Source organism: Chlamydotis macqueenii, chromosome Z, assembly GCF_036417535.1.
Source record: "Chlamydotis macqueenii isolate bChlMac1 chromosome Z, bChlMac1.mat, whole genome shotgun sequence".
Taxonomy (NCBI): Eukaryota; Metazoa; Chordata; class Aves; order Otidiformes; family Otididae; genus Chlamydotis; species Chlamydotis macqueenii.
In genome coordinates this window covers 38118560-38146232 of record NC_141593.1, presented here as the reverse complement: position 1 = coordinate 38146232, position 27673 = coordinate 38118560, and the positions used below count along the sequence as shown (strand labels likewise).

The window sequence follows — 27673 nt, the reverse complement described above, 5'->3', positions numbered from 1 at the left end:
AAGACTGGCCATGACTCCCTCTCTTCCCAGAACCTCCAGTATTTTCAGACAGAGATCTCTCCCTTCACTCCTCAAGGACAGAAATGGAATAAGGAAGGCTCCAAATGCTCCTTTCTAGGGGAAAAAAAAAAAAAAAAAGAAGCTACACTTGCCAGTGGCTAACATGTTTCCTAGCAAGAATTCAGGATTTACAGAATTCTCATTTTTCTAGCTCCACACAGAAAACTGTGCTTGCATGCTCATACTTCGCTCTGACTAGGTAGCTCACTCATGGACACAGAGGAGGAATCTATCTCCTTGTCTGTACTAACACTGGGCTACAGGGTAATTTTTACACTCCTGTGAGAATATAGAAAAACACACTGATCAGGTTTGTTTAGGGGCCTCAGGTCCTCAGGCTACACTTTTTCAAAAAGGGCACAGGAAGATAAAATGTCATGTATTGCAGCAGCACAGTGAAGAAATACTTCTCTGCATTTGTAAATGGCATGTGCAAATTCACATAGATTTTACTGAAGTGTCTTTTTGGTTTTTAAACAAGAAGATTTACTGAGGACAGAAAAGAAAGAAGGGCATAGTGTCAAAGGTAAAAATTCCTATCTGAAAGAAAACAATATTCCCTCCAAACCATATGGAAATAAAGCCATTATTGTAGATACACCTGTCTTTCTACTTCTCTCCCTTTGAAGAAATATTTGTGTCTAGGAACTTCTAAGACAGTAAGGTCTTAGTATTGACTGCTCTAACAAAATAATGGTAACATCTGCCATATGCTTACTTGTCTATACCAGCACTGCTGTTGATCCTCCTGCAGGTCACAATTTAAGATGATTTAAAGAGAGAGAGAGAGATCTGTTTTTCATTGCTTATCCAGTCTTAGTCTTCTTGGTAATAACATTTTCACTACTGATAAAACGCATCGAGAATAAATTGCATTACATATTGAACTTACATATAGGTAAACTTGACAGTATACAGGCATATGTGTTTTTTTTTTTTTACTTAAAATAAAGACAAACAGATTAAGGAAGAAAGGTAAAAAGAAATCTTGTGTAAAAGTTCGCTGATTTAAAATTAAGGTGATTTGATGTAATTGTCATGAAGCTGCACTGTATACAAATACCAACACCAAGCATTTTTTACTTGCTAGCTGTGCAAGACTGATGCAAGAGACAGTGAACAGTCTAGCCTATTAGGGTTTATGTTTTCCATTTAAAAGTCAGGTCAAAACTTAAAAAACATGGACTGATGAGTTGTACTGGTACAATGAACAAATAAGGGCAACCACAGCAATGTGCCTACTGACCCCATCAGCATCCCTTCTAACTGCTGCTGCTGTTCAAGAAGAAAGCTAGAGTGGAAAAGCCCCAAATCAAAACATATTATTAGAATGCAGAAATTTTCAGGCATGGATCATGAAATGGTTTCTTACATAATTATGTATACAGCCAATGAAATATAACTCACATAGATAATAAGACATTAAAAGAATGCATTTGGTTGGAAATTATTGCATGCTGCCGATGGTAATCTAAGGCACACTGAAGAAGAATTTAAAGAATAATTTAAAGGCTCAAGAAATGCAGTAATTAATGGGAAATGTACCTGCCAGAGTATTTCAGTGCTAATACGAGTACTGGGATAAGGAGAGAGATGAAAGCAAGAATATACTGGGCTGATTTGCTACTAAAAGGAAATTATGATATACAAGGTATCCAAAATGCTGATAATCCGGACTGAATTTGCTTCCTTAATAGAGAGGAAGCATATGATTTTCACCAACACCTGCAGAAACAAACAAAAAAAAAAACATTGAAGTGCAAAGGACCATATGAAGGAGGGAAAGAGCTAGTATTAAGCACTCCCTGTGCTGAACAAATACGCTTTCAGAAGAAATCTGAATAGCCTGCCATGAAACGACACCAATTAAAGCTGTGGTTACTTCGCTATTTTAATCTAGCACTTTAATCTACTTTAATCTAGATGAGTGTGGGCACAGAATTTGGATGACAGAACAAATCAGCAGCCTATGTCCTGTACAAGGCTTGTGTAATACGCCAGCAAACTCCTGTGGCCTCATCTCTCTCTACTCTGCCTAATCTGAACTAGGCCCTAAAGTGCTAAGTACTGACTTGTTATCATTTACTAATTCTTAATTTGCATTTAATAAATGAGAATTTAATTTAGTTTTTGGAAATTGGTAAAGAGCTCCTAAAAGGGAAGTAGTTCTTGAAATACAAGTTCATCTGAAATGGGGGAAAAAAAAAACCAGCATTTGAAGTACTTAGTATTTTATGGTGATGTTTTTCTAAGTGATGTTTAAACTGGTCAGTGAACTCAAGAACCTTATATTTTTAAATAAAAAGAAAATTTGTCCTAAAAATTTATCACATTTTAATTATAATAAAGAAAAAAATATTTCATTAAATAACAGGAAATTTACTAAGACGTCACCTGGACAATCTGCAGAAATTTACCAGTAGTTACTTATTGGAACACACAATAAAGAAAGGTGACATAAGAATTTCATACTAACTAGAGGGCTTTTTGAACCGAGGTTTCCTGTATGCCTCAGAAGTCATCAAGGGAAAGAGTGGTGATCTCAGGTTTGTTCTGGAGTAGGAAAGAATTTATGAATTCTCAATGCTTCTGGCAGTATAAGGAAATTAGTTGCTGTTCAGTTCTGCTGAGGACTACAACACCAAAAAGCTGCAAACTAGAAAAATATCAAAATATTTCAGAAGTGACAGAAAATATAAACATGTTCTCCATATGCAGAAGCAGCAGCCATACATTTTATACTCAAATGCAGCTCATCATATGTAACATATCCAACAAAGCAATCTAAAGCTCATTTAGTAGTTGAATATTAATGTTTGGAAATCAAAGCCAAAAGATCTCACAGGCAAAATGATGATGTGAAGAAATAACTACATTTCTATTGCAAACAATCTATGATGTCATGCCAAGGACAAAAATCTGCCTTATAAGATCTCATGTTACACAGTAGACAACCAGGAATGTCTGATTTACAGGCCTTACAGGAAAAAAAAACGCAAACTGTGAATGTGCAACAAAGTGAACGTAACCTGAAAAGACAAGTCATCCAGATGGAAAAGATGTTCTATAACATTAAACCATTCCACACAAAAGCAACTGTCCTGTACAACAGAAATTTGTGGATTTGCGGAGATTTGCATTTTTGTAACAAAGGCAGAAGTCAGCTGTCAATGGATGTCATAAGTCTTCACATTGTGGGGTTTTAGGTAAGATAATGAAACAAAAATTAGTTTCTCCAACGGATGTCTCATGATGGTCCATAAGGTGATAATAAAAAAGTCAACTGTATCTTCATATGCTATATGCAACCCAACGAACTGGAATCATTGCCGGCCTCCAGAACAGTGTGCAATTAGCCCAGCTGGGGCTGCCAGCTGATTTAAGCAGAAGCACGTATCTTACAAATGAAGTGCATGAATAACCAAAGACCTACAAACCTTGCCAGTTGAGATCAGTAGCACTATACTTGGACTAGACTTATTGAAAAGACAACTGAAAAAGATTGCACCACTCTCAAAAATTAAGTGTCACATCAAAAAAAAGATCATGGAAGTCCTTATCTTTCCTACTTTCAACACTCAAGCAACAATCATAACTGAGGTGAATTCAATATTATATATACTTCAGTGCACCAAACAGATAAGAATGTTGGAAGTCCACAAAGAAAATATGATATCATGTTCTCTGTGAAATAACACACAGCAGACTTCTGAGGGAAACATTTCTCACGAGTGGCTCAAAATGAAAGTTTTCAGTTGGTCATATATTATTTGTGTGTAGTTATGCAAAAATAGGTCACATAAATTCTACAAAATAAGACATCACATCTTAGCAGAATTGTGTATAATCTAGATACATGGACTGAAAAATTAGTGCCATTTGAGTGGGGCCTTAGCATAGACTGTACAAGCAGCTTCCTCATCTCCACAGCAATATATCAAGAGTAAAAGAAATTTATAGACTAATACCACAAAGGAAAAAAAAATGGAAAGAACGATTTTTGTTGGTACATTATTACCTTATGAAAATTCAGGCAACTGAGTAAGTAACAAAAATGCTGTACATACTTATACAAACAACTTACATCAAGCAAAAATAATTAATCTCACAATAAGAAATGAAAGCTGAATCTACTTGGTAAAAATCCATCTTGCAGCTTGGGAAGCATTTCCTATTCTGCAGCTGAAAAACTGGATATGATAGATTACCATATGAATGGAGTAAATTTGAATGTGCAGTGTAGATTTACCATAAGAAGAACGTATGCACTGATGTTTATAAAGATAACATATTTAATTCAGCATCACCCTTCTTTTCTCTTGCAGGCTTACTATTTTACCTTAATTTTAGTCTGCAACCCTTATACTTCAGATACCTGAAGCAGACATTATCAGTCATAGCAAATGATGGGGTATTCTTAATTTGGAGAAAAATCTTTTAAAATGCATGAATTAATAAAAAGAATTAAAATATGTGCCAAAGTTTGGTACTATCAGGTGTTTTGGTTTATTTATTTTATGTTGTTGTTATCACTATCTGCTTTTTAAGAAATGCATTGTTGTTTTATATTTTTGAGTAAACACTATCATTTGTGTTATGTACACATGCATAAAGAAAAGTAATCAATATATCACTTGTTATGCACTGCATTATCTTTTTTTCTTTTTAATTATCTACTTTGATGTTAGCCCTGAAACTGTCCTTGGACTTAATTTTCAAATCACCATTCATTTTTTTACAACCTAATTCATATACAAGCACCATAGCAAAACTTTTGTATCATAGGTAGAGGTAACCCAGAGAATACAAAAGAATAGAGGCAGAATTCTGGGCCTAATTTAATTTAATTTCTGTTTTGCAATTATATGGTTCCAGTGAGGAAAGCTGCAAGGACCATAAAGTAGAAAAACATGACAATGCTACCACTGGAGCCAAAACCAGTCAAGGTTGCAACTTAAAACAATGCATATTCTCTAATACAATATGTCTCCATGCTGTCTGTATATATGCCTCAGTGAAGTTCCTCAGGACTTGGAAGTAAGACAAAGAGGCAAGTATTCAAAATCAGCTTATTAACACATGTTTATTGGGGTAGCATAATCATTTGCTAAGAAAAATTCATTTTGAAGAGATTGATAAGGTTTTATCTTGACTCTTTTTCATTTAACAGGTAATTCTTTGCAGCAATTACAAGATTAGGACAAATTTAGTGTTCAAGATAAGCTCATTTTGCTTATACTGCTTTTTACTTGTTTGTTTATGCACAGATATTGGGTATGGAAAACACAGCATCTTGTTTTATTCATCTCAGTTACATGTATCATTGTGTGATTAATGCAAAAATTAAAAACAGGTAGATTATGATTATTATTATTATTATTGCTCTTACATTCTGATGACAATTTTAATTTAATCAAGGTTTCATAAGTATCTAATTTTCACATTTAAAAAAAATTTCTAAGGTAGCTATATGAGAAACTCTTTGTTTACTTAGCTAGAGATTTATACCTCGTAAATAGTTTATTTATATCTTCATTCTGCATGGCCTTGGAGAGAGTAACTAACATTTATCTTCTTTCACCATTAAGGTTCATTAAAAAAAAAACCCAACTAAAAAAACCCCTGAACAAAGAACAAATTATCTGTGAAAACCACGTATTCTGTCACAAGAAAGTATGCAGGGGTTTGGACTAGATGACCTTTAAAGGTCCCTTCCACCCAAACTATTCTATGATTAGGTCTGGGCTGGAATATGCACATGATTAAGTAAACTTTCTTACTAATGCAATACAGATCATCCAAATCTGACAAATACATACCCACCCCAAATTATATAGGTAATGGGCAAACCAGTAAATTTGCCCAAGACGTAACTGTACTTAGCAATTACATGCATGAGCTGAACCTTCCTTTAAGTTCCATCAGAAAAAGCTATACAGTCCATCTAATGTTTTGGTTAATCTCACTGGCTCACAACTCGTAGAATCATCTATTGAATAATTAATGCTACCTTCTTTTTTGCCTTTGAATATTCTTTGGAGAATTCTTGGTCAATTATTCAATCTTAAATTTGTTGGCTCATACAATGATGAAGCATCACAAACTAAGAAGGTACTGTTCTGGGGTCCTACTGCTTTACCTGAGTACAAATCAAAGCACAGGTTTGTGAAATATTGAGAGTTGATTATGATGTTTCTTAGGCATCTAATTGTCATTGGGAATAAAGACTACGGATAGAGCATATCATATTTAAACACACTGAATGATCAAAACAGTAACTTAATTAAGAATACAAGAACTATTTTTTTTTTACCTGAGCTGTATCAGAACTGTTACATTTTGTCATACAACAGACCATATTTTTACTAAGAAAAATAGCATTTCTCTATCTGTTTTCATTCAAATATGGAGGAGGAAACCACACTTCTTATTCACTGGGACGAGTTTTTGTTTCCACCCCCTGCTGAGAAAATATCCTAAAAAGAAAAATGAGATCCATTTCTAATATTTTTAAAGAAATCAAAACCGTTTGGAAAAGAAATCATATGATCTGACCTTCAGTATATTGTAGATCTCTACACTTAGCTCAATTAGTTCTAATTAAAACACTTTCAGTCCTCACAAAACATTTTGCCATATGCCAAAGGGAAGAAACAGCAGAGCTCAAAGCATCATCAATACCCAAGGCCCAGTAAATAACCGGTGAGTAACTGATATGTCATCCATCCGGATATAACTGCATAACCTTAACAGGTGATTAATTGTCCATGCTTCAGAAGTGGAATTATCTGGCTACATCTTTTAGCTTTGGAAAGAAGTGCAGATCCTTCAGAAAGGATCCTCCAAGATCCTTCAGAAGAACTGACTGTGAGTTGATACTTCACTTCCAGGTACAGTCACCAGCTCATCTTTCAAGGGGAGGAGAACAAAAGAAAAACAGCCTGTGGACAATGCCAGGGAAGATGGAAGGAAGAGGAAGGGGAGATAATTTTTGCAGAGCATCTGAAACCATCTTGAGTCAGAAAGTTTGAATTTCAATATCTCAGTACATAGCTATAAGCAGGGTGGAGACTTCTGAAGACTTCTTATTCCCTCTGCTGTGCAACCACGCCTTCAGTGCATACAGATTTTGTTTTCTTTATCCTTGTAAGATAAGACTAGTAGCTATACTTGTGATCTCTTACGTCAAAATAGCCTTCTTCACATCGTATCCCCAATCATTCTAAGATGCAATGTCATAGCCAGCACTATGACTACAAGGAGATGTATGAGTATATATATGAACACAGACAGCTCAGCTAGAGTTGAAGGATTCCTCCACAGCACTGGTTTATTAAATCGTAATAGGCTTAAGAGAAAACTACTTCAGGTGATGGAATGTGTAACAATCAGGAAAAAAAAAAAAGAGGCCTGCCCTACAAACAAACAGCAACTGATGAGTATAAGCCCCAATACCAATACTAAGGAATAATTCTTCAGCTTTTCAGAAAGATATAATAGAATCATAGAATAGTTTGGGTAGGAAGAGACCTTTAAAGGTCATCTAGTCCAACCCCCTGCAAGAAGCAGGGATATCTCCAACCAGATCAAATTGCTCAGAGCCCACTCCAACCTGGCCTTGAATGTTTCCAGGAATGGGGCATCCACCACCTGTCTGGGCAACCTGTTCCAGTGTTTCACCGTTGTCATTTTAAAAATTTTTTTCCTACTGAAAATATCTAATCTGAATCTACTTTCCTCTATTTTAAATCCATTTCCCCTAGTCCTGTCACAACAGGCCCTACTGAAGAGTCTTTCCCCCGTCTTCCCTGTAGGCCCCCTTCAGGTACTGGAAGACTGCTATAAGGTCTCTCTGGAGCCTTCTCTTCTCCAGGCGGAACAGCCTCAACTCTCTCAGCCTGTCCTCACAGTAGAGGAGCTCCAGACCTCTGACCATCTTCAGGGCCCTCCTGTGGACCCTGTCCAACTGTCCTTCTTATGTTGGGGGCTCCAGAACTGGATGCAGTACTCCAGGTGGGGTCTCATGAGAGCAGAGTAGCAGGGAAGAATCACCTCCCTCGACATGCTGGCCACGCTCCTCTTGATGCAGCCCTGGATGCAGTTGGCTTTCTGGGCTGCAAGCACACATTGCCAGATCATGTTGAGCTTTGTGTCCACCAGCACACCCAAGTCCTTCTCCTTAGGGCTGATCTATCACACATGTTTTCCTTTGAAAAAGGAACAGTGAGATTGGGAGTGCAGGGAAAATACTGAATTTGTATTTTCACTAAAGTAGAAAAACTTTCACTTCTACTTTTCATATTAATGCCTTGATCAATGCTTCAAATACAGCACAGCCTCTTAAGAAGCAGCCACAGTCTAATGGTTGCTTAGTGGTTTACCCTGAAAATTTGGTCACATCAGTACACTCTGCAAGGGAGAATATTTATTCATTAGAAATATTCTACTATATATTTATCTTAAGTGAAAATTCCTTCTAAAATACAATTTAGATTTTAAAAAGCTTTTTCTCCAAAATATGCTTCAATTGAGTGTACATGTACAATAAACCTTTACAAATAACGGTGTTTAAATTGGCTATCTAAAGAAAATGGGAAAGATAGCAGGGAGTTAATGAAACATTCAGTTTACTAGATTGCTTTAATTTCTTTTACGAAGCAAACACTCAGGCTGACACATTGATTCAAGTGAGACTAGAAAGTCTTTCACAGCCCCTCTCAGTGCTCTGTTCTTCACTTCCCTTCCTCAAAAAAAAAAAAAAAAAAAAAAAATCGCTGTTGCATCCCCATGCAAAGGTTTGTCCAAGGCCTGGAGCTCTGATTGTCCTGACCAGCCTGAAACCACCTTTCTGTGGAATCCTCCTCCACAACCTCTTTTCTCCAACTCCTCGGGATCTGGCTGCTGGTACTCCGGGCCAGCTCCAACAGAGGCAGGTCACAGCCCTGCAAGCTTCTGTTGACACAGCTCCTGCCCCCACAGCAACCCCTGTCTGCAAATCCTCATGCACTGCCCTGGAGCAGTTCTTTGGGGACTGTGACCTTGTATCCACAGCCATGGTTCACCGTACAAATCATGAAGTTGTCTGTGGAAACTGAGTGTGGGGCAGTCAGCCCACTACCACTTAGGGCTGATGGAGGCCATTTCCATTGAGGTGACCAGGCCTAATCTGCCCCAGAGGCCAGGGCCTCTGGCAGACTGGACTCCCATAGTTTTGTGGGCTCTCAGTTTGCCCAGAAGGCCCTAGTTTCTTCCTAGACATGCCCCACATCAACCACTGCCTTTGCTGTAGATAGAAGGATCATCCAAAGGAGACCCATAACATGTAGACCCCAGACACTTTGTCCTTCCTCATCCTACACACCATTTTCCTATCATCCATGCAGACATGGTTGCAGCAGCACAAACTCATTGTTCACTGACAATCGGGATCCTTGTGCTTCTCTCTGGGAAGGAGATAGCCAGAGCCTGAAGACAAAACCTTGCCTCAGGATCTTCTGGGATTCTTCCTCCAGCATAGCTTCCAGTGGTGCTTAGCCCTATTCATACAGACTTATCAAAACAAGTCCTGCCAAAGAAATGACTGATAGCCCCATTGTGCATAACTGTGCATAAACAAGTAAATATTCAGTTTGAAATGAAGTAGGTCACAGATAACAAACAGCTTGACAGCATGTAGCTGATATAAATTGCTAGCTCAACCGCCAGCATGCTAAAGAGTCAGAAACACAATGGCTGTCTGAACTTTCTGAAAGCTGCCTATTGCTGTAAATCAGTTTCGGCAATCATGACACAATCAGCCATCCAAACAAATTTGTGAGACACTCAGCTGCAAAGCTGCCACAGCAAAACCAACTCCAGAACATAATTGCAATGTAATGTGTACCTAGAAACCACTCTGCTCTACATCCACAGAATACATACAAAGTTTGTCACCTTTCACCCTTGATATATCTACTGCCACCAGCCATTGAGAGCAACTTCAGGAGACCCTTTTGACAACTCCTGAATTGAAGAAGCTCCTGTGATAAGAGCCTGGCAGTTGCAGTGCTGCTCTGCATTGCTTTAGAAAGTGTTTAAAAATATATCCCTGCCCACATTTAAAACAGAAGAGACACTGGCAAAACCAAGGACATTTTATTGGAAGATTAACAGTGTTTGCTCCATTTTGCAAACTGTATCAACTCAGGGAAACACAATTCGCCAGACAGCTCCAGTTGAATCAGGCTGCTCTGGCGCCATACAGCTCAGTTTTGCGGATCTCCAAGGATGGAAAGTCTACAGCCTCTCCAGATAACTTGGTCCAGTGCTTAAACACCCTCATGATGACTTCTTTCCATTGCTCTTGTCCTTACACTCTGCATCTCTGAAAAAACCTCTGGCTTTATATCCTCTGTACCGTACCTTTATTTTAAGTATAGAAAGCCAGAAATAGGATTTCCCCTCCACCTTCCCTTCCGATGGTGAATAAACCCAGCTCGTTTTTGCATGTCCTGTGGAAAACTCCCTGACCAGTTTAGTGGCCTCCACCACACTCACTCCAACACGTCCATGTGCCACTTCTTCTGGGGAGCCCAGATGTGGACATGGTGGTCTCACAAACAGGGGAAGGTTCACTTCCCTTGACTCCTACTGGCTGCAGTCCTAACACAGTGCAGGACACAACTGGCCCTTTGCTGAAAAGAGCACACTGCTGCCTCATGTTCAGCCTCGCTATCCACCATGTACTCCAGTTTCCACCACTATTCCTAGTATTGACAGTAAAATAGCAAACAGGAAGTCAAGTAATGTTTTAGTGTTTCTATAAATTACTTGGATGCAGGAGTCAAATGTCCATTAACTAAGTTTGCCAACAATACTAAACTAGGAGGAGCTGTGGACTCCCTTGAGGGCAGAGAGGCCTTACAGAGAGATCTGCACAGACTAGAGAGCTGGGCAATCACTAACTGTACAAAATTTAACAAGTGCAGGATTCTCCATGTGGGATGGGATAATCCTGGTTGTATGTACAAATTGGGAGATGAGAGGCTGGAGAGGAGCCCCATGGAAAGAGATCTGGGGGTTTGAGATGATGGCAAGTTGCATATGAGACAACAGTGTGCCCTGCCAGTCAAAGGGGCCAACCGTGTCCCTGGGGTCCATCAAGCACAGCATTGCTAGCCGGTCAAGGGAGGTGATTGTCCCACTCTACACAGCCCTGGTGAGGCCTCACCTCCAGTACTGTGTGCAATTTTGGGCGCCTCAATGTAAGAAGGACATCAAACTGTTAGAGTGTGTGCAGAGGAGGGTGACCAAGATGGTAAAAGGCCTTGAAGGCAAGACTTCGGAGGAGTGACTGAGGTCACTTGGCTTGTTCAGCCTAGAGAAGAGAAGCCTGAGGGGTGACCTCATTGCAGTTTACAACTTTCTTAAGGGGGACAGCAGAGGGGGAGGTGCTGATCCCCCCTCTCCGATGACTAGCAATAGGACACAAGGAAAGGGAATGAAGCTACATCAAGGGAAGTTCAGATTGGACATCAGGCAAAGATTCTTCACTGAGAGGGTGGTTGGTCACTGGAACAGGCTCCCTGGGGAACTGGTCAGGGCACTAAGCCTGTCAGACTTCATGGAGCATCTAGATGACGCTCTTAGTCATATGCAGTTTTATGTAGTCTTGTAAGGAGCAAGGAGTTAGATTCAATAATCCTTATGGGTCCCTTCAAACTTGAAATATTCTATGATTCTACGAGTCTAAGTATACAAGAATGAGCTAACTAATTTTAGCTCAGCTCTGGGACTAGTAATCTGCCATCTCCAGAATGAGATCAGGAAGCAGACAGCAAACAGCAGCTAGTGAAAGGATTAACTTGATTAGATAAACTTTCTGCCACAAACTGATATTAGTAATATGACATTCTAAAATGTATTTGTATTTTATCCTGTGCGTGAAGTTCAAAGACATTGCGTTAATGTTAACTTTTCTATTTTCATCTGCTTTATTTTACTTACAACATCTTGTCAATATTTCTGTTGCTAACCTACTTCAAGTTTTTATTTTTAAGTAACCCATTTTTATGACTGGAATTTGAAAAAAATCTAGTACAAGCAGAGATCTACTAGTATGTACGTAATCCAAACAAGGGGAATATAATAATTATTGCTGCTTTAAGCATAATGTGTTTTAGCATTTATATATTCAAAAAGTATTCAGATCACATATCAACTATCTGAATTAATTATGGGTATCCTATTCCTTACTGAATCTTACTTTTTTTTTGCACTGAAACAAGTGCACTATGTTATGCTGTCTGTGGCCTCCCAGTGAAAAGGTGAAAGCTCTCACAGCAGGAAGCAAGTGTTTTAATGACAGTTAATTTCAGTATCTAAGGGAGACCTCAAATGTGAAATTCAGAGTTGGAGCCTATTGCATCATGGAAGCACAGAACAGGAAATTCAGAAAGAGCTAAAATTTTAATGGAGCAGTTTTGATATAGACACATTATAAGTCCTTCACCTTAGTGATTTTGAGTTTTCCAGCTTCAGGAAACAAGGTAACAGGTTCTTATGGTTGTATGGCGACTGCTATTTACAGAGAATGTTGCCTTGTGTTCAGGTTTCTGAAAAAGCAATCTTGAGTCAAGGGATATTAATTTTGAGCACACAAAAAATAAGGCATTAAAAAGCAACTTCAAGGATGTTAATGCTAGTTTTACTTGTGATGATACATAATAGGTGCTTCTAAATTCGGAATTTTCATCCACAAGAGACCTTTCTCTAGTTTATACATATATACCTGGAGTACCGTGTCCAGCTCTGGAGGCCCCAACATACGAAGGAAATGGACCTGGTGGAGAGAGTCCAGAGGAGGGCCATGAAGATGATCAGGAACACCTCTCCTTTGAAGACAGGCTGAGAGAAGAGAAAGCTGTTCAGCCTGGAGAAGAGAAAGCTCTGGGGAGACCTCATAGTGGCCTTCCAGGGGGCTTATAGGAAAGATGGGGAGAAACTCTTTAGCAGGGCCTGTTGTGGTAGGATGAGGGGTAATGGTTTTAAAATAGGAGGCAGATTCCGACTAGATATAAGGAAAAAAACTTTTTACAATGAGGGTGGTGGAACATTGGCACAGGTTGCCCCATCCCTGGAAACATTCAAGGCCAGGTTGGATGGGGCTCTGAGCAACCTGACCTAGTTGGAGATGTTCCTGCTCCTTGCACGACTAGATGACCTTTAAAGGTCCCTTCCGACCCAAACTATTCTGTGATTCTATGATTCTGTATCTAGTGCATGCAATAGTATTTTGGTACGAGGAAGAAGAGATGCACGCCAGTTTAGCTCAGATGGTGTTGCAGTATTAACTTTGTTTTGGGTAAGGCCAAGGAAGAGAGGGTGTCTCAGAACTGGGGTCCAACTGCCATGTCAGCCAAGCTTAAACCATTGTTGGGGAGAAATCCTTCCTGACATGAAATGACTTCTTCCCTTCAAATGAGCATTTATTAACAAGCCCAAGATTAGAGTTAGAGTTGGGATGACTATCTCAGAGAATCTAGTTATCAAGGCTTGAAGCAACGTCGTATTAAGTGATCCCATTGATACTGAAATAAAGCGTATTCCACAAAACAAGCTCAAGAAAATACTTCACTATGCCATTGCAAAGCAGTAGGAGCAAACACTCCACCATTAATGTGTTTTAACTGAAACAAAATGTCATTTTGTGATTGCACCAATGCACACAAGGGCTAGAACTGCCACGGATAGGAAACATATCCCCTCTGCTCCAAGAAAATGAAAAAGCTTTTTTTTTTCCCCTATGCTATGCTGCTAATCAATTTAATTAATAAATGTTCCACACATTTCTCTGCAGCTCCTCATATTTATTTAATCATATCAAGTAGTTTGCTTCAGTTTTTTGCCCTCCTCATTTACTGTTAGGGAAGAGTAGACTTGGGATTTGATGTGGAAAAAATTCGCAGCATTAGTTATGCACACTACTATTTGTTGCAGAGATGCCTAAACAGATGCCCAGTCTTAAATTAAAATAACATAATGTATGTTATACATATCCTGGACTATTGCAGTGTTTCTGCTTCAAGCTTCAAGCTCTGCTATCTGTCAAATAAGGGTCCCACCTCCTAAAAATTGGTGAAAGTGTCTCCATTGATTCAATTGGATTTTAGATGAGATAATTTGATGCAAACAACTTGCTCAGTTTTAGAACTTCCTTAAAGACTTCCTCTTGTAGTCACATCCGTGGCAGACTGCAATACTGAGTGAACAAGTAGTTCTTCTCATTTGTTCTAACTCTACTGACATGCATTTTATCATGGGATGTTTTAGTAACGCTTGAGAACTTTTGAACATTAAATAAAATTGGAAATTTGCACTACTTAAGAAATAAAAATAACTAAAAGAAAAAACTTCATCCTTGGATGTTAGTAATAGCAGTCAGCAGCTTCTAAGGGGAAGCAATCCTCTGAACAATTTATTATTCCCATCTTGAATAAGCTAAAGCTCCTGCGGTTACCATTAATAAGAAACTGCACAGGATATTTTTTGATTGATAGATCAGATATTTTTCTTTAAATTATTCTTAAATAATCACATGTATCAAGATAAAATAACCTGATCACATTTAATTTCCCAGTAGGATATATCAAAAAACCTTTTTTGTCACCCCCGCCCCCCACCGCCAGTTTGTGTTAGAGGAATCAAAATCACCTTTTTATTCCAGAGAAATGCACATAAATATTAAATTTCCTCATTTGTATGTAATAAAGGTAGAACATATACTTGAAGTTCAGTATCTTAATCAGTACTGTGCTGCTGATTGTCCCCGACATTGAGTTTTAAAATTTCTTTGCTAATGCGATCATTAAAAGCACTGGTTTTATTACTATGCAAAGAAACAAAAAGAATATTTCTACTGTACAAACAGAAAGTGATTGTGCCCCTTTAAAGCTCTCCCTGAAGACTGATAGTTGTTAGTCACCTCACATTCTTGTAAAGTCAGTTAAATCAGAAAGACTTGGTAGGCAATTTAACAGAAATGTTATTTAGTCTCTTCAGGAGACAGAAATGAAGGAGGGTTGTGGTACCTTCTGCTTCCTTATCAACCTTTCTCCAGTTTATAGACCTAGGAGTAGCACGGAAGATTGAGCAGGAGTCCCTCACGTCCCTGCTGGCCTTTCCAGTACGACACCTGAAGACTAGGGAAAGGCAGAAAAAAGCAAGCAGCAATCTCAGTCTAACTTCCTTGGAGGAAATAGTGGAATAACTAATCTAATAATCTATGTTGTAAGATGACAAAGAGCCATGTGTCATGAGCAGATCTATTAAACTAGCCAATTTCCAAACACCACACAAGAATTTTTAAGCACAAAAGGCTGCTACGTCTGTCCCCTCTGCTCATAGTGAGCAAAACAAGAAATCATAGACCTTAAGTGCAGCAAGAAAGATCCAGCCAGACACCACAGAAAAGTATTTCTGATGGCATACATATGGTCACTGCAAAAGATCGCCTCTGAGGGTTATGGCTTTGGGAACTTGGACAAACACCTGTAAGAAATCATGTATATTGAAGTAGTCCTGCTAGCGGCAGGATAGAGCAAGCAACCTTCGGGAGTCTCTTTTCACAATGTATCCCAATTTACCGTGTTCTCACAAAAGAAAGTAAGTGTAGGACCTCTAAAATACTGGCCTCATATTATTTTTAAAGACAAAGTTGAAACTGAATTGAATAATTTAAAAAATTATTTGGCTTTCAAGCAGTATTACTTTGCAAGCAGATATATCAAAGATAATACAAAATGACAGCCATCACATCCAAAACCAAAGCAAAACCTTTAAATACCACTGTGCTTGTCTTAACGAGCATTTTGGACAATCTTGATGCCTGATCACCCTTCAAGCAAAGGGAGCTGCCCTCTTACTTGGATGGCTCAGTCACTGGACTGCACGTAGCAAATTATTTGTTATCATTATTGCCATCGTAACCTGGCACCACTATTGCTTCTGTGAGTACAGGCTAAGCAGCTAAATGTCAGAAAACTGCTTTGAGTGATGCAGTTCAGGAAAAGGGCCAGCAGGGAGGTGGGCAGAAATGTAGGAAAAAAAAAAAAAACTGAGAAAAGCAGTCGTATTATGGCTAGGTTGTGTAGATCTTTACAGTTTTAATGTGATAACACTGAATTTTCAGGCAGAAATACCCACTGTTCATCAAATACAGCCTCCTGTACAAGATACTGCCTAGTTATTTGAAGTACTGAATCCAAAAATTGAACAAGAATGTATCTGGAAAATCCCTTCTGCGATTCAGAAAACAGAAAATTCTACATACAATCACAGGAAAGTCAGTCTGGAAGGGCCTTAGGTTATCCTGTAATTAGTTCATCCATTTGTAGTTTTGGTCTCTCTTTTTAGCTGTATGCAAAGATGCATGTCGAGCCATCACACTGGGAAACCAAGGTGTGATATTGCATTATCACAGACCCAGCAGCAACGTGCCATGCTGATTCAGTAAACCACAGCGTTCAAAACCAGCATTCTTCTGTAAAAAAAAAAAAACAACATGGTATATCCTCCTTAAATTCTTAATTATGATGGCTCCACTAGTTACTACATCTGCCCTCTGCATCTACCAACAACAGGTGAAGAAAAAGGCAACTGAAAGACAAAGTTTTCACTCAATCACCTTCTCACTAACATAAAATCAGCCTGATGATTGTTTTAATTACATTATAAGAATTCTGATATTTTCTTCAGTAACTTCCTTGACACTGCTAAAAGCACTTTATAGAATGGTTAGAGTTGGAAGGGATCTTCAAAGGTCATCTAGTCCCACTCCCCTGCAAGGAGCAGGGACATCCACAACTACATCAGGTTACTCAGAGCCTCATCCAGCCTGGCCTTGAACATTTCCAGGGATGGGGAATCCACCACCTCTCTGGGCAACCTGTGCCAGGGTTCCACAACCCTCAGTGTAAAAAAATTTTTCCTAATATCCAATCTAAATCTACCTCCCTCTATTTTAAAACCATTACCCCACATCCTATCACAACAGGCCCTACTGAACAGCCTTTCCCCATCTTTCTTGTAAGCCCCCTTGAGGTACTGGAAGACCGCTATCAGGTCTCCCCAGAGCCTCCTCTTCTCCAGGCTGAACAGCCTCAACTCTCTCAGCCTGTCCTCATAAGAGAGGTGCTCCAGCCCTCTTATCATCTTCATGGCCCTCCTCTGGACCTTCTCCAACTGGTCCAAGCCCTTCTGATGTTGGGGGCTCCAGAACTGGATGCAGTGCTCCAGGTGGGGTCTCACCAGGGCAGAGTAGAGGGGGAGAATCACCTCCCTCGACCTGCTGGCCACGCTCCTCTTGATGCAGCCCAGGATGCGGTTGGCCTTCTGGGCCGCAAGGGCACATTGCCTGCTCATGTTGAGCTTCTCGTCCACCACCACTCCCAAGTCCCTCTCCTCAGGGCTGCTCTCGATCCATTCTCCACCCAGCCTGGATTTGTGCCTGGGATTGCCACCACCCAGGTGCAGGACCTTGCACTTGGCCTGGTTGAACTTCATGAGGCTGGCACAGGCCCACTTTTCCAGCCTGTCAAGGTCCCTGTGGATGGCATCCCTCCCTTCCAGTGTGTCGTCAGCACCACACAGCTTGGTGTCATCGGCGAACTTGCTGAGGGTGCACTCTGTCCCGCTGTCCATGTCGCCAACAAAGATGTTGAACAGGGTCGGGCCCAACACGGACTCCTGAGGGACGCCACTCATGACTGGTCTCCACTCGGACATCCAGCCGTTGACCACCACTCTCTGAGTTCGGACATCCAGCCAACTCCTTATCCACCAAGCGGTCCGTCCATCAAACCCATGCCTCTCTAGTTTAGAGAGAAGGATGTCGTGCGGGACAGTGTCAAAAGCTTTGCACAAGTCCAGGTAGATGATATCCGTTGCTCGTCCCTTGTCCACTAGATGCTGTCACCCCGTCACAGAAGGCCACCAAATTGGTCAGGCACAATCTGCCCTTGGTGAAGCCATGTTGGCTGTCACCAACCACCTCCTTGCTCCCCATGTGCCTTAGCATGGTTTCCAGGAGATTCTGCTCCATGACCTTGCGAGGTACAGAGGTGAGGCTGACCGGCCTGTAGTTGCCTGCGTCCTCCTTGTTTCCCTTTTTAAAAATGGGGGTTATGTTCCCTCTCTTCCAGTCATCGGGGATCTCACCAGACCGCCACTTTGTCAGACTGTTTCAAGTCACCATATTGTTTGGGGGATGAAAGATATTTTCAATGAAGTGATTTTATTTCATGTTTTATTACCGGCTTTGACATAAATTTCCAGAGAGCCCCAAGGGCATTTCTTTTTACACTGTAGCATAGTCTTGTTAGCAATTCAGGTGGAATAAAACCACTCAGCTTCACTTTATGGTCTTGTGCCCTGAATTTTTCACATGGCACCCTTTCAAACATAAGGAACAGTACTGCAGAACAACATTAAAATCCTATGCTGTTAATACAGGACTCCACTAACACATTAAGCAGCATTGTATTTGAAGCCTCTTGCTTGTATGACTTCTGTACCTAGTATCATTGAACAATTATTTTTAAAACAACACAGTCTGTTCAAAACCAGTCTTAATTTTCTTCTATTCTGTTAATATACATCAAAATTGCTACTTTTTTTTTTTTTTAATTTCTCTGGAAACAAGACCATGAAGGATCTCTCCTTCCACAAAGCAAGTCTTTTTGCATGCAGGAAACATGGACAACCCTGGATGACATCTGATATCTCACCTTCATCACTGCAGCCCACTGGCCATGCGGCACAGAAGACGGCAAAACTCCACTGTATTTTCCAAGATGAAGGTAAAGACACTTAATGAAATACTAGTAATGGATTTAGGGAAAGCACTGCAAACTAATGTTGATGCACAAGAGGATAAAAACCTGTAACCGTTGCAGGATCCTTATTTTGAAACAGCCAGGTATTTTTGTACCTTGGCTGCTGCATCAAGACTGAAAATTTAATTTAGTATTACTTTTTCTGTCACTTCTTTTTGAAACTCTTTTGAAAAGCACTCACATGGTAGTGACATACATAGAAAGAAAAGCCTTTTTTTTTTTTTCCTAGAATTCTCTGGTTTAAAAGAAGAAACTTTGCATTCACACATCCTTTTCCAACCTAAAAGTCAAAATCATATTTCCCTCTACATGAAATTAGTAGACTACAGCTGCCTCCTTCAAAATGGCACTGATGTGTCTCCCTCTTTTCCATGTAGGTTATCCCATGGAAACATGACTCCTACTGCTAGACTTTCTGTTTTGATCTCTCCCTTTCTTTTTCCTTAATTGGGATAATATTTCTTGTTGTGGAAACTGATTTGTTGTTACATCACTTCCAAGTCAGTGGTCACCAACCTGAGTCATATTCATGGAAAAGATTCAGTCAATAAGGGAAACTGCTAACAGGCTCCGATTCACCTTAGATCACATAAAAAATGTACACTGCAGCAAAGAACTAACCACACGAAGTGACTACTTCTGCATACAAAAAAGGAAAAAATTATTAGCTTCCCCGTTTCTTACCCTTTCAGAAGAAATGAACTGACATAATCTGTCAGAAAGTCCTTACACATGAATACACCCAGTTACCACGTGAGTCACTGCTGGTGAGAAGCATGACTTCAAGAAATAAGCAGCTTTTGGGAATCTGCAACCCTCAAAAGGCATATTATCAGTTCTTCAACCCCAGCTGTAAAATGTCTTCTCCACACTGCCATGACTTGGTTATAAAATGTGAAGTACTAGAGGTGCAGCTAACAGTTGAGCAGCAGTAATGCCAGCACACTTGTGCAAAGCTGCCGTGACGCAACACCGCAACAACGATTGCTCCCCTGATTTGGGGTGTTAAGTGAATTTCTTGATGGTAAAACAGGAGACTGCAAAGACACAGCAATGCCCCAGCCAGGTCTCTTTCCCGCCATCCTTAAATGATGAAATTGATGGCACAGGAGCAGAACACGTTACAGAAAGCAGAATCTTTCTCTTTGCTGGTAACATGGCTTTTGGGCTTCTAAGGACAAATAGTGCACCCCAGAAAATCTGTGAATTGGAGTCAGAAACATGCAACATCTATTACAACTGTAATAGACATAACTATGATCTTTCGGGCAGGAAAACGTAAGTTTATAAAATAATTTCTTTCTGAGCAGAACTTACACGCACTCTTAAAACTCATCTATCTTTCACACAGTATACAGCGTTCCACTATACTGAGAGTGTGACTAGTTTTTCTACTAGCGAATTTAGAAGAAAATTCTTACTGAATTCTTACTCATTCTTATATTGACTGACATTTTCTACACGCCTGTGTTTTAAGCAGTCTGATCCTAAGAGCTGAACTGTCATTGCTCCCCAGAATCCTCCTGAAGGAAGCATAGAGGTGGCTCATTCGTTATCACAGTTTAAGTTAGTAAGCAACTAAGTGCAGGCACAGGTAAATTACTGCCCTTATTTTACCATTGGTAATGTGCATATTACTTTCAGAAACACTTAGTGTGCCAGCTCACTAATGATAACAGTATGTATTAGGATTTGTTACAAGTATTTAAGTTTTTCAATGGAGACTTAGTAAATGTGCCCTCTCATTTTGTTGCAGCTTCAAAGATGGGTATGGTAACTTTTTACAGCAACTTTCAGTAACCTTTTCCCACAATAGAGTGTTCAGAAGCATAAATATTTACTGCTTTATAAAGAACACATTTAATTCTTCCACCATTCTGGAGAAGCAAGTTTTTCGTTCAGTTTACCAAATCAGGTTTTTTTAAAGTATCCTGAAAATAAGTTGTATTTGATAATCAAGTAGCAATGAGATTTTAGCTGATTTAAGCTGCTGAATAATGTGTTATTTTACCGTGTACGGTAATAAAGCCTGCTATGTGTTTTGCAGTCTTTGTTCCTGTAGATACGTTCTTTATGAACACGAACAAACTGCTGTAGCAGGAGAAATATTGTCCACATTTCTATTTCACATACTTCAGTGCAGCCACAATTTCGTATCTTGTCACACTTAAAAGACACTCTGTCTCATTCTAATGAACTATTTTTTAGCTTTTTAGTTTTCTCTTGGGTTACCTCATGGTTTCTGGTGGGGCAATCAAATAAAAATAATTAACAAAAATAAGACCTAATTTGTCATTTAGTAAGAAATTTAGTGTCTGATCTCTTTAAGCTTCCAGCAGTACCTGGAGCTAGATTAGGCTGCTGCCCAGGTTAGGTAAATGTTCTGTGTATTTCTTTGATAGAGCTGAGTAGGCATTTTTACTGAGCCATATGCTGGGAAAAATTAGCCAAAGCATTTTCTCCAGTGTTTCCTCTCATTCACTCTATTTCCTTTCATCTGGCCCTTCCAAAGTTCCTGCCTTCCAAATCTCCTTACTGACATGCAACTCAAATTAATTATTAAAAAAAAAAAATCTAGTAGTCTAATTAAGAAAAAATAGACTGTGTAATTTGTTGCTTTCCAAATGTTTCGTACAGTATTTCTACACAGGCATGTCTCTAAATCTGTGGTGTTAAGCGTATTGCACACTACAGACCTTTTATTTTTCAGTCCTCTGTCTACTCTCAGTTTACGCTTTTTTTCTCATGTATTGCTCATTCCTTGATCCTATGGCATCTATCATATCTATCCCAAGCAGAAGTGCAACATCTGCAGTCTCTCCTAGGGCACAGGGTCCTCTGAGTGAAGCCTTTAGTATGATGTCATTCATAAATTTTTTAAGAGCATACAACATTGTTCTAAAATGTCTGTTTTTGCTGAATCCTGCCACTTGGACTTGCCTTCCTTTCTTGGGAGGCAATCTCATTACGTATACAATGATAAAAAGTGGATCAGGACTGCCTGCCACTAATATTAACCCTTCCTCAAAAGAAATAAAAAAGTATCAACGTAACAAGATCTCAGTCAAACACACAAGGAAACAAGCTTCAGAATTCAGGTAGAGAAGGAGAGGCTGGACAAGTGACTGCTGGAAAGCCGCCTCTGGAAACTAACCTGACCGTCTCAGGGGAACGACGGTTCCTCTCTGTGCACAAAGCCGCCCTCTCTGCACATATGCTCAAGGCACTTCTTAATCCTCTTACTTCAGACGGGAAAGCATTAGATGGTGCGTTAGCATGTATTTAAGCATATTGAAACAACTACAAAAAGTACCAGCATTAAATGTGCTACAGGAAATATTTATTAGGGGAAAAAAAATGGGACAGGTGAAGAGTGAGCTGGTGATACAAGTCATAAAAACGTTCTCCAATAATTTGTTTCAATCTGTACTTCAAATACAGCTCCTAGTACTCTGAGTGCCTGTTAGAAAATGAAAACCTGAGAAAATAGGATTATAAAACCATACCTAAACATGAGGGTATTAGTGAAGCAGGTTAGAACAGGAACATACGCCTGGAAGAAAAGCACAGGGAGCAAAGCTGGACAGCATCTGCAAATGATCCTAGTTTGTCTAAATCAAATGAGGCCACTGTGGCCAGAGCCATATCAAATGTCAGCTCAGGCTACTGAGCACTGCACACCATTTCAACAGAACAGAATAAGAACATAGCCTACCTGTTGAACAGCACCTTTTATTTTTTATTTAAAAGCAGCCATTTCAAGACAATCCTATAGATTTGTTAGTGAGTAATACAAAGTGAGAGGCCTCCATGCAAGTCCCAGATTCCAATGTTTATTTAGATCCATCAGTGTGAAAGCACCGATGCAACACTTAAAATTATATCCACAGGACAAGGCACTGATGCTATGGTTAAAATTATATCCACAGGATAAGAACTTTAAACTTCTCATTGAGAAGACATTGAATTAATTGAAAAGTTTGTGCTGTTTATTACCAAGGTCCAAGTCATGCCACACTGATTTTTCCGTGTGTAAAACAGGAAAGCCCTGCCATCTCTCATTCTTACAAGTTCAGGCAAAGGTGTATCTTTGAACTTAATGAAGTAATTTAGCTGTTTTGTTCTGGTAGACAAAAATAAAGACAGAAATTACAAAGACACAATGATATTTTATATTCTCTTACTCTTAATTAATTAACAATGTACATTGAAATAGAGTTTGGCAACCATAGATGAAGCAGATAATTATAAAAACGTGCCATTACGTATCAGCTTTTGGCAAGTTTATTCTGTTACTGAGAGCATTCTCTGCAGAAAAAGGCTGTCTAAGAAAGGGTCTGCCGGATGCCCACCGAGAAAAAATAATGCATTAGCCCTTAAGACCACTTAATCCATTTGGAAACTAGGCAATTAAAAAATGAGCTTAGATTATCGCACTTGCCTTTCCAATGTTGGTGGATTTAGAGGAACACTTTTCATTTAGAAATAAAAGGGTTGTTTCTCTCTTCTTTTTTTGAGAAAGACACAAAAGAGAAAAGAATACAGACACCCTTCTGATGAGTGAATTCGTATACATAAAAATTTCCAAATTCCCTTAGGAAAACTTATACCGATCATCTGGTAATTTAGTGCTGCTGTTATCACACTCTTTCCTTAATAGCTCTTCATGGCTTCCTTCAGGTTGGCTATTGTACCTTTTGGGGAATTAGGACAATGGGGCCCTCCTTTTACATGAATTACTTGCTTTGAACACACTAAATAATAAAAGACAAAGATGAGAAGTATATATTTGAAGCAAAATTTTAAGTTGATTGGGAGCCTTGAAGAACATAATACATGCATTTCCCTCTCCAACCAACCAGCTCTCCCCACCAGCTCAGGAAGGTGCCAGAATCGCCCCCTTTGCTTGGGGGGCTCTCCTACACCTCACACACCCCCCCCTGCAGAGGTTGCTTATCTCTGGTTATTTGTCCTGCTCTTGTTAACTCTGCAGGGTCCACTCCCTGGCTGGCCCTAAAAGGCTATGGCTGTAGCTTCAGAAAATAATTTTTAGTCAGCTCTTTTAATAATTAATCGCAACATTCACCCTTAAAACATGCAATGAAGAGAAATCATACACAGGGGGCAACATTTGTCTGCCAAAAGAGAAATATTGCAGACTTCTTTTTTTTTCCTCCTCATACTGAGAATGAAAATAAAAATCCCCACATCCGAGTTCTCACACTTCTGGAATATTATATTTTCCTAAATGTGTCTGACTTGTAGAGTACGGATATTCTAACGTGTGCTGGGGGCGGGGGGGATGGGGAAGCCTTTCCAAGAAAATCACCACCACTTTCTGATTTGTCCTGTATTAGTTATATTTTGATTTTTCAGCAATCTAAGTTCTTTCTGTCTTCTGTTCCCTGGAGATGCTCACAACGTGCTTCTCAGCAGCTACACATCTGGTTTGGAAACAGAAATATTTTTCTAGGGTACCCCCTTTCTATGAGGACGTGACAAATACCTGTTAGGACACACAGGACGGTCACTTGTGAATCACATATACCATAACTATACGTGCAGTATACATCTGCTGAGTGCACTACCATACACCACACTGCTGTTCAAATAACGCTGCGTTAGTAAGGAGTGACCTAATTTCAAAGCTTCCCATACGAAATCAAATGGTTACATCGAACAGTACCTTCTAATACACTGCTAGAGTAGCCATGTTTCACCTGGCTGCATATTAATTTTAAAGTCAAACTGTCAAGTACTAAGATGAACGGAGATAATTCGTGTCATGAATCCAGCATTTGATAAAACATACTACAGGTGCAGAAGTTTAAAGGGACCCGAGTGTTTAAATTTTCATTGTACAATCCAATTAATTAAGGGGTTTGGAGAGCAAAGACGACTTTTCAGTATAATGTAACCTTTTTTTTTTTTGTCAAAAAGTTGATTCAAGATATTTTGTTTTCCAGTTACAAATGTCTCTAAAACGGCTTCAGGGGGACACACAGTGGTAGTGGTACTATACATGCTGAGATTAATAGCCCTCCACTGTCTATAATCCCAAATAATTTTCCCCAGTAATTAATTATCATCTCCTAGGAAAGCACATTTAAAAACACGTTCAAAACCATCTTCAAAACTGTGCCACTTGGTTTAAGCAAACGAACGAAAAATTATAATCAGAAAGTTTCACTGATGCCGTCTGCACTGCCAGTCTTTAACTGACCCCCTTTCTACGTTCAGCTCTCGACAGATCAAGATCATTTTTGTCCACTCGTACACCATTCCGCTTACAAGTTGGTCTGAGTGGTATCGGACCTTCGGCTATTTCCTAGGGACTAGACAGCCCCAAATAAAAGGACAGAGAGCTGAGGACTGCTCACAAAGGAACACACCTTAGAAGCAGACTCCTTCTTTATCCCTAAAGTTCACTGCTTGAATTTTTTTCTTTTTTTTTTTTTGGTTGTTTGTTAAGACAAGGCAAGTAGCAGCACAGATGACATCCCCCATCCCTTGCTCCCTTTTCACCCCTCTCACAGCCCCTTCCCGACCGATTAACCCGCCGAAGGGGAGTTCAGGCACGCCAATTTCGGTACCTCCAGGTAGCGGCAAGGGGTTTTAAAGGTAGCGGGGAGGCTAATTAGCCGTAAAGTTAGGACTATTTCTCAATCAAGTTTGCAGCGCCGGCGCCTGCAGCCCGTCCTACGGGCGGGTGCCGGAAGGGTGGCGGGGTGCAGGCAGCGTTTTTCGGAGCGGGCTGTCAGCCTACCTTCAGGAGCCTGACGGAGGGGAGAAAGGCGGCATGGCAGAGCTTCCGGATGGTCCAGTTGAGCGGCCGGGGAGCGTCGGTCTGATTCATGACCCTCCGCCAGTCCCGCGGGGGGCTACGCCGCAGACCGGGCAGCGCCTACCGCCGCTGCCGCCCGCCAGGGCGCGGGCACCCCCCGCGCAGCCCCCGCCCCCGCCCGCACCGCACCGCGCCGCGCCGCAGGGCCGGGCCGGGGCCGGGGCCGGGCAGGGCTGGCCCGGCGCGGGCGGAGGGTTGGGTTGGGCTGGGCTGGGCGGTGGCCACCCAGCCTCCTTAAGACGGCAGCCTGCCGCCTGCGAAGGGCAGTGCTCACACATACCAAATGCGGCGGGATGGGGGAGACCGGCTCGGGGCTGGCTGGGGGGAAAGGGGCAGCCCGCGGGAGAAGAGCCGCTGCGGGCAGAGATGCTCCAGCTCCGGCTCTCCGCCGCCCGCCCTCGTGAGAGAGCGGCCCGACAATCTGCCGGGCTCCTCCGCTGCCCTGGGCGGAAAGGAGATCGCCGAAATGCAGCAAGCCGAGGGGGTACTTGCACTTTCTTCCCCTAAGCCTTACGAGGAGAGGGAAGCCGGCATGAGGGGAGGGGCCAGCGCTCAGACAGCAAAGATTGGGGGGGGGGGGGGGGGGGGAATTAATTCACGCCTCATTTACTGATATAATGGACCCTGAAAGCACAGCTTCATTGATCTGGCACAGTATGGGTGCGCTAGCGGCGAGTGGCAGCGGTCAGAAGCTGTACTGTAAGAGTATGAGTGTTAACATCCACATTCTGGAAAAAAAACCCAAAACCAACAACAACAACAAAAAAAAAAACAAACAAAAAAAAACCCCAACAACCCAGAAAAAACAACTTCAGAACTCAGCTCATTTTAATATTCGATCTATGTGCAGATCAATTCTTTCCAAGGTGTGCAAACACCTGAAGTCACAGTGCTGGGGCAATGCAAGTACAGCAAAAAATGTTTCCATTTGGGGCAGTAACTGGCTTTCCCAGCTAATGAAGATGTTCTTAACGCCAGCTCTCCAGCTGAAGGAGAAATACCTTTTTCCCACTATTTTTTTTTTTTTTGGAGGGGGTGAGGATTACCTGAGGGAAGAGTTAGAAAGTGCAAAACCAAGCATCCTATAAAGCAATGGGAACTTCTCATTTTGCCAGTAATGACCAGTTTTTACTCAGATTATGGAGGAAAACAGACACATCTTAGCTTAAATCTCTTGTAACTCAGATTGGAAAATACACATTCCATTTACTTGGCTAGATTTCACTGATCTGCCATTTCCATGTTTCCTTTTAATCCCCATAGTGCACTTATTTTTCTCATCTATTTATTCTCGTGTCTACATTCATCAGCAAAAGCTGAATAATTCTCCAAATGAGGGGAAAGAGATGAAGAATATTGTTTCCATGAGGTTACGCTAATCTGCCTGGCATACATATTACTGCCCATAATGGTTTGCAGTAGGGTCAGAAATCTAAAACTCTCTGACGTGAAATACTCCTGGTTTGCTTTTTAAAGTTTGTTTAAGGACAGACAACTCTGAGGAGAATAAGGAAATTCAGTACCTCAGTCAATACTGTCAGCTCCGCCAAAGTAAACAGAGGATCCTGAAAACAATGAAGTTATCGCAGGAGAATAGGGTAAGGACTGGTGTTTACACCCCAGTCTTCCTCTCCAAAGGAAGTCTTGCCCTTGCACACAGATCAATATTCTCCAAAGCCTATGTATTGGGGCCCATGTCGAAGGAGTCCATGTGCATTGAGATGGAAGCCCAGTACCTTGATGCTTCTTTTGAACATAGGCATACCAGCCAGCTCCTCCTCACTGTACCCTCTCAAGAATTGTATGAATGCTCTTATTCGACCTCAGTGTTGGATAAAAAATTATTCTGCCCAGAGGAGCTCTCTCACCTGTTCCACCCCACTGTATATGGCAAAAT

General features: G+C 40.6%; 1 protein-coding gene across 2 annotated transcripts in view; it reads right to left on the bottom strand.

The window, feature by feature from the left end:
• Positions 1-27673, bottom strand: part of TRPM3 (transient receptor potential cation channel subfamily M member 3) — a 437387-nt gene that overhangs the window by 278088 nt on the left and 131626 nt on the right. Inside the window, exon 1 of one of the 2 annotated variants that reach the window (XM_086771552.1) lies at positions 25699-25788. The exons of the other annotated variant lie outside the window; for it this stretch is intronic. Within the exon in view, the coding sequence (XP_086627678.1) occupies positions 25699-25788 (90 nt within the window). Of the gene's footprint in view, positions 1-25698; positions 25789-27673 lie in introns of those variants that run through there. 2 annotated transcript variants of the gene reach the window in all.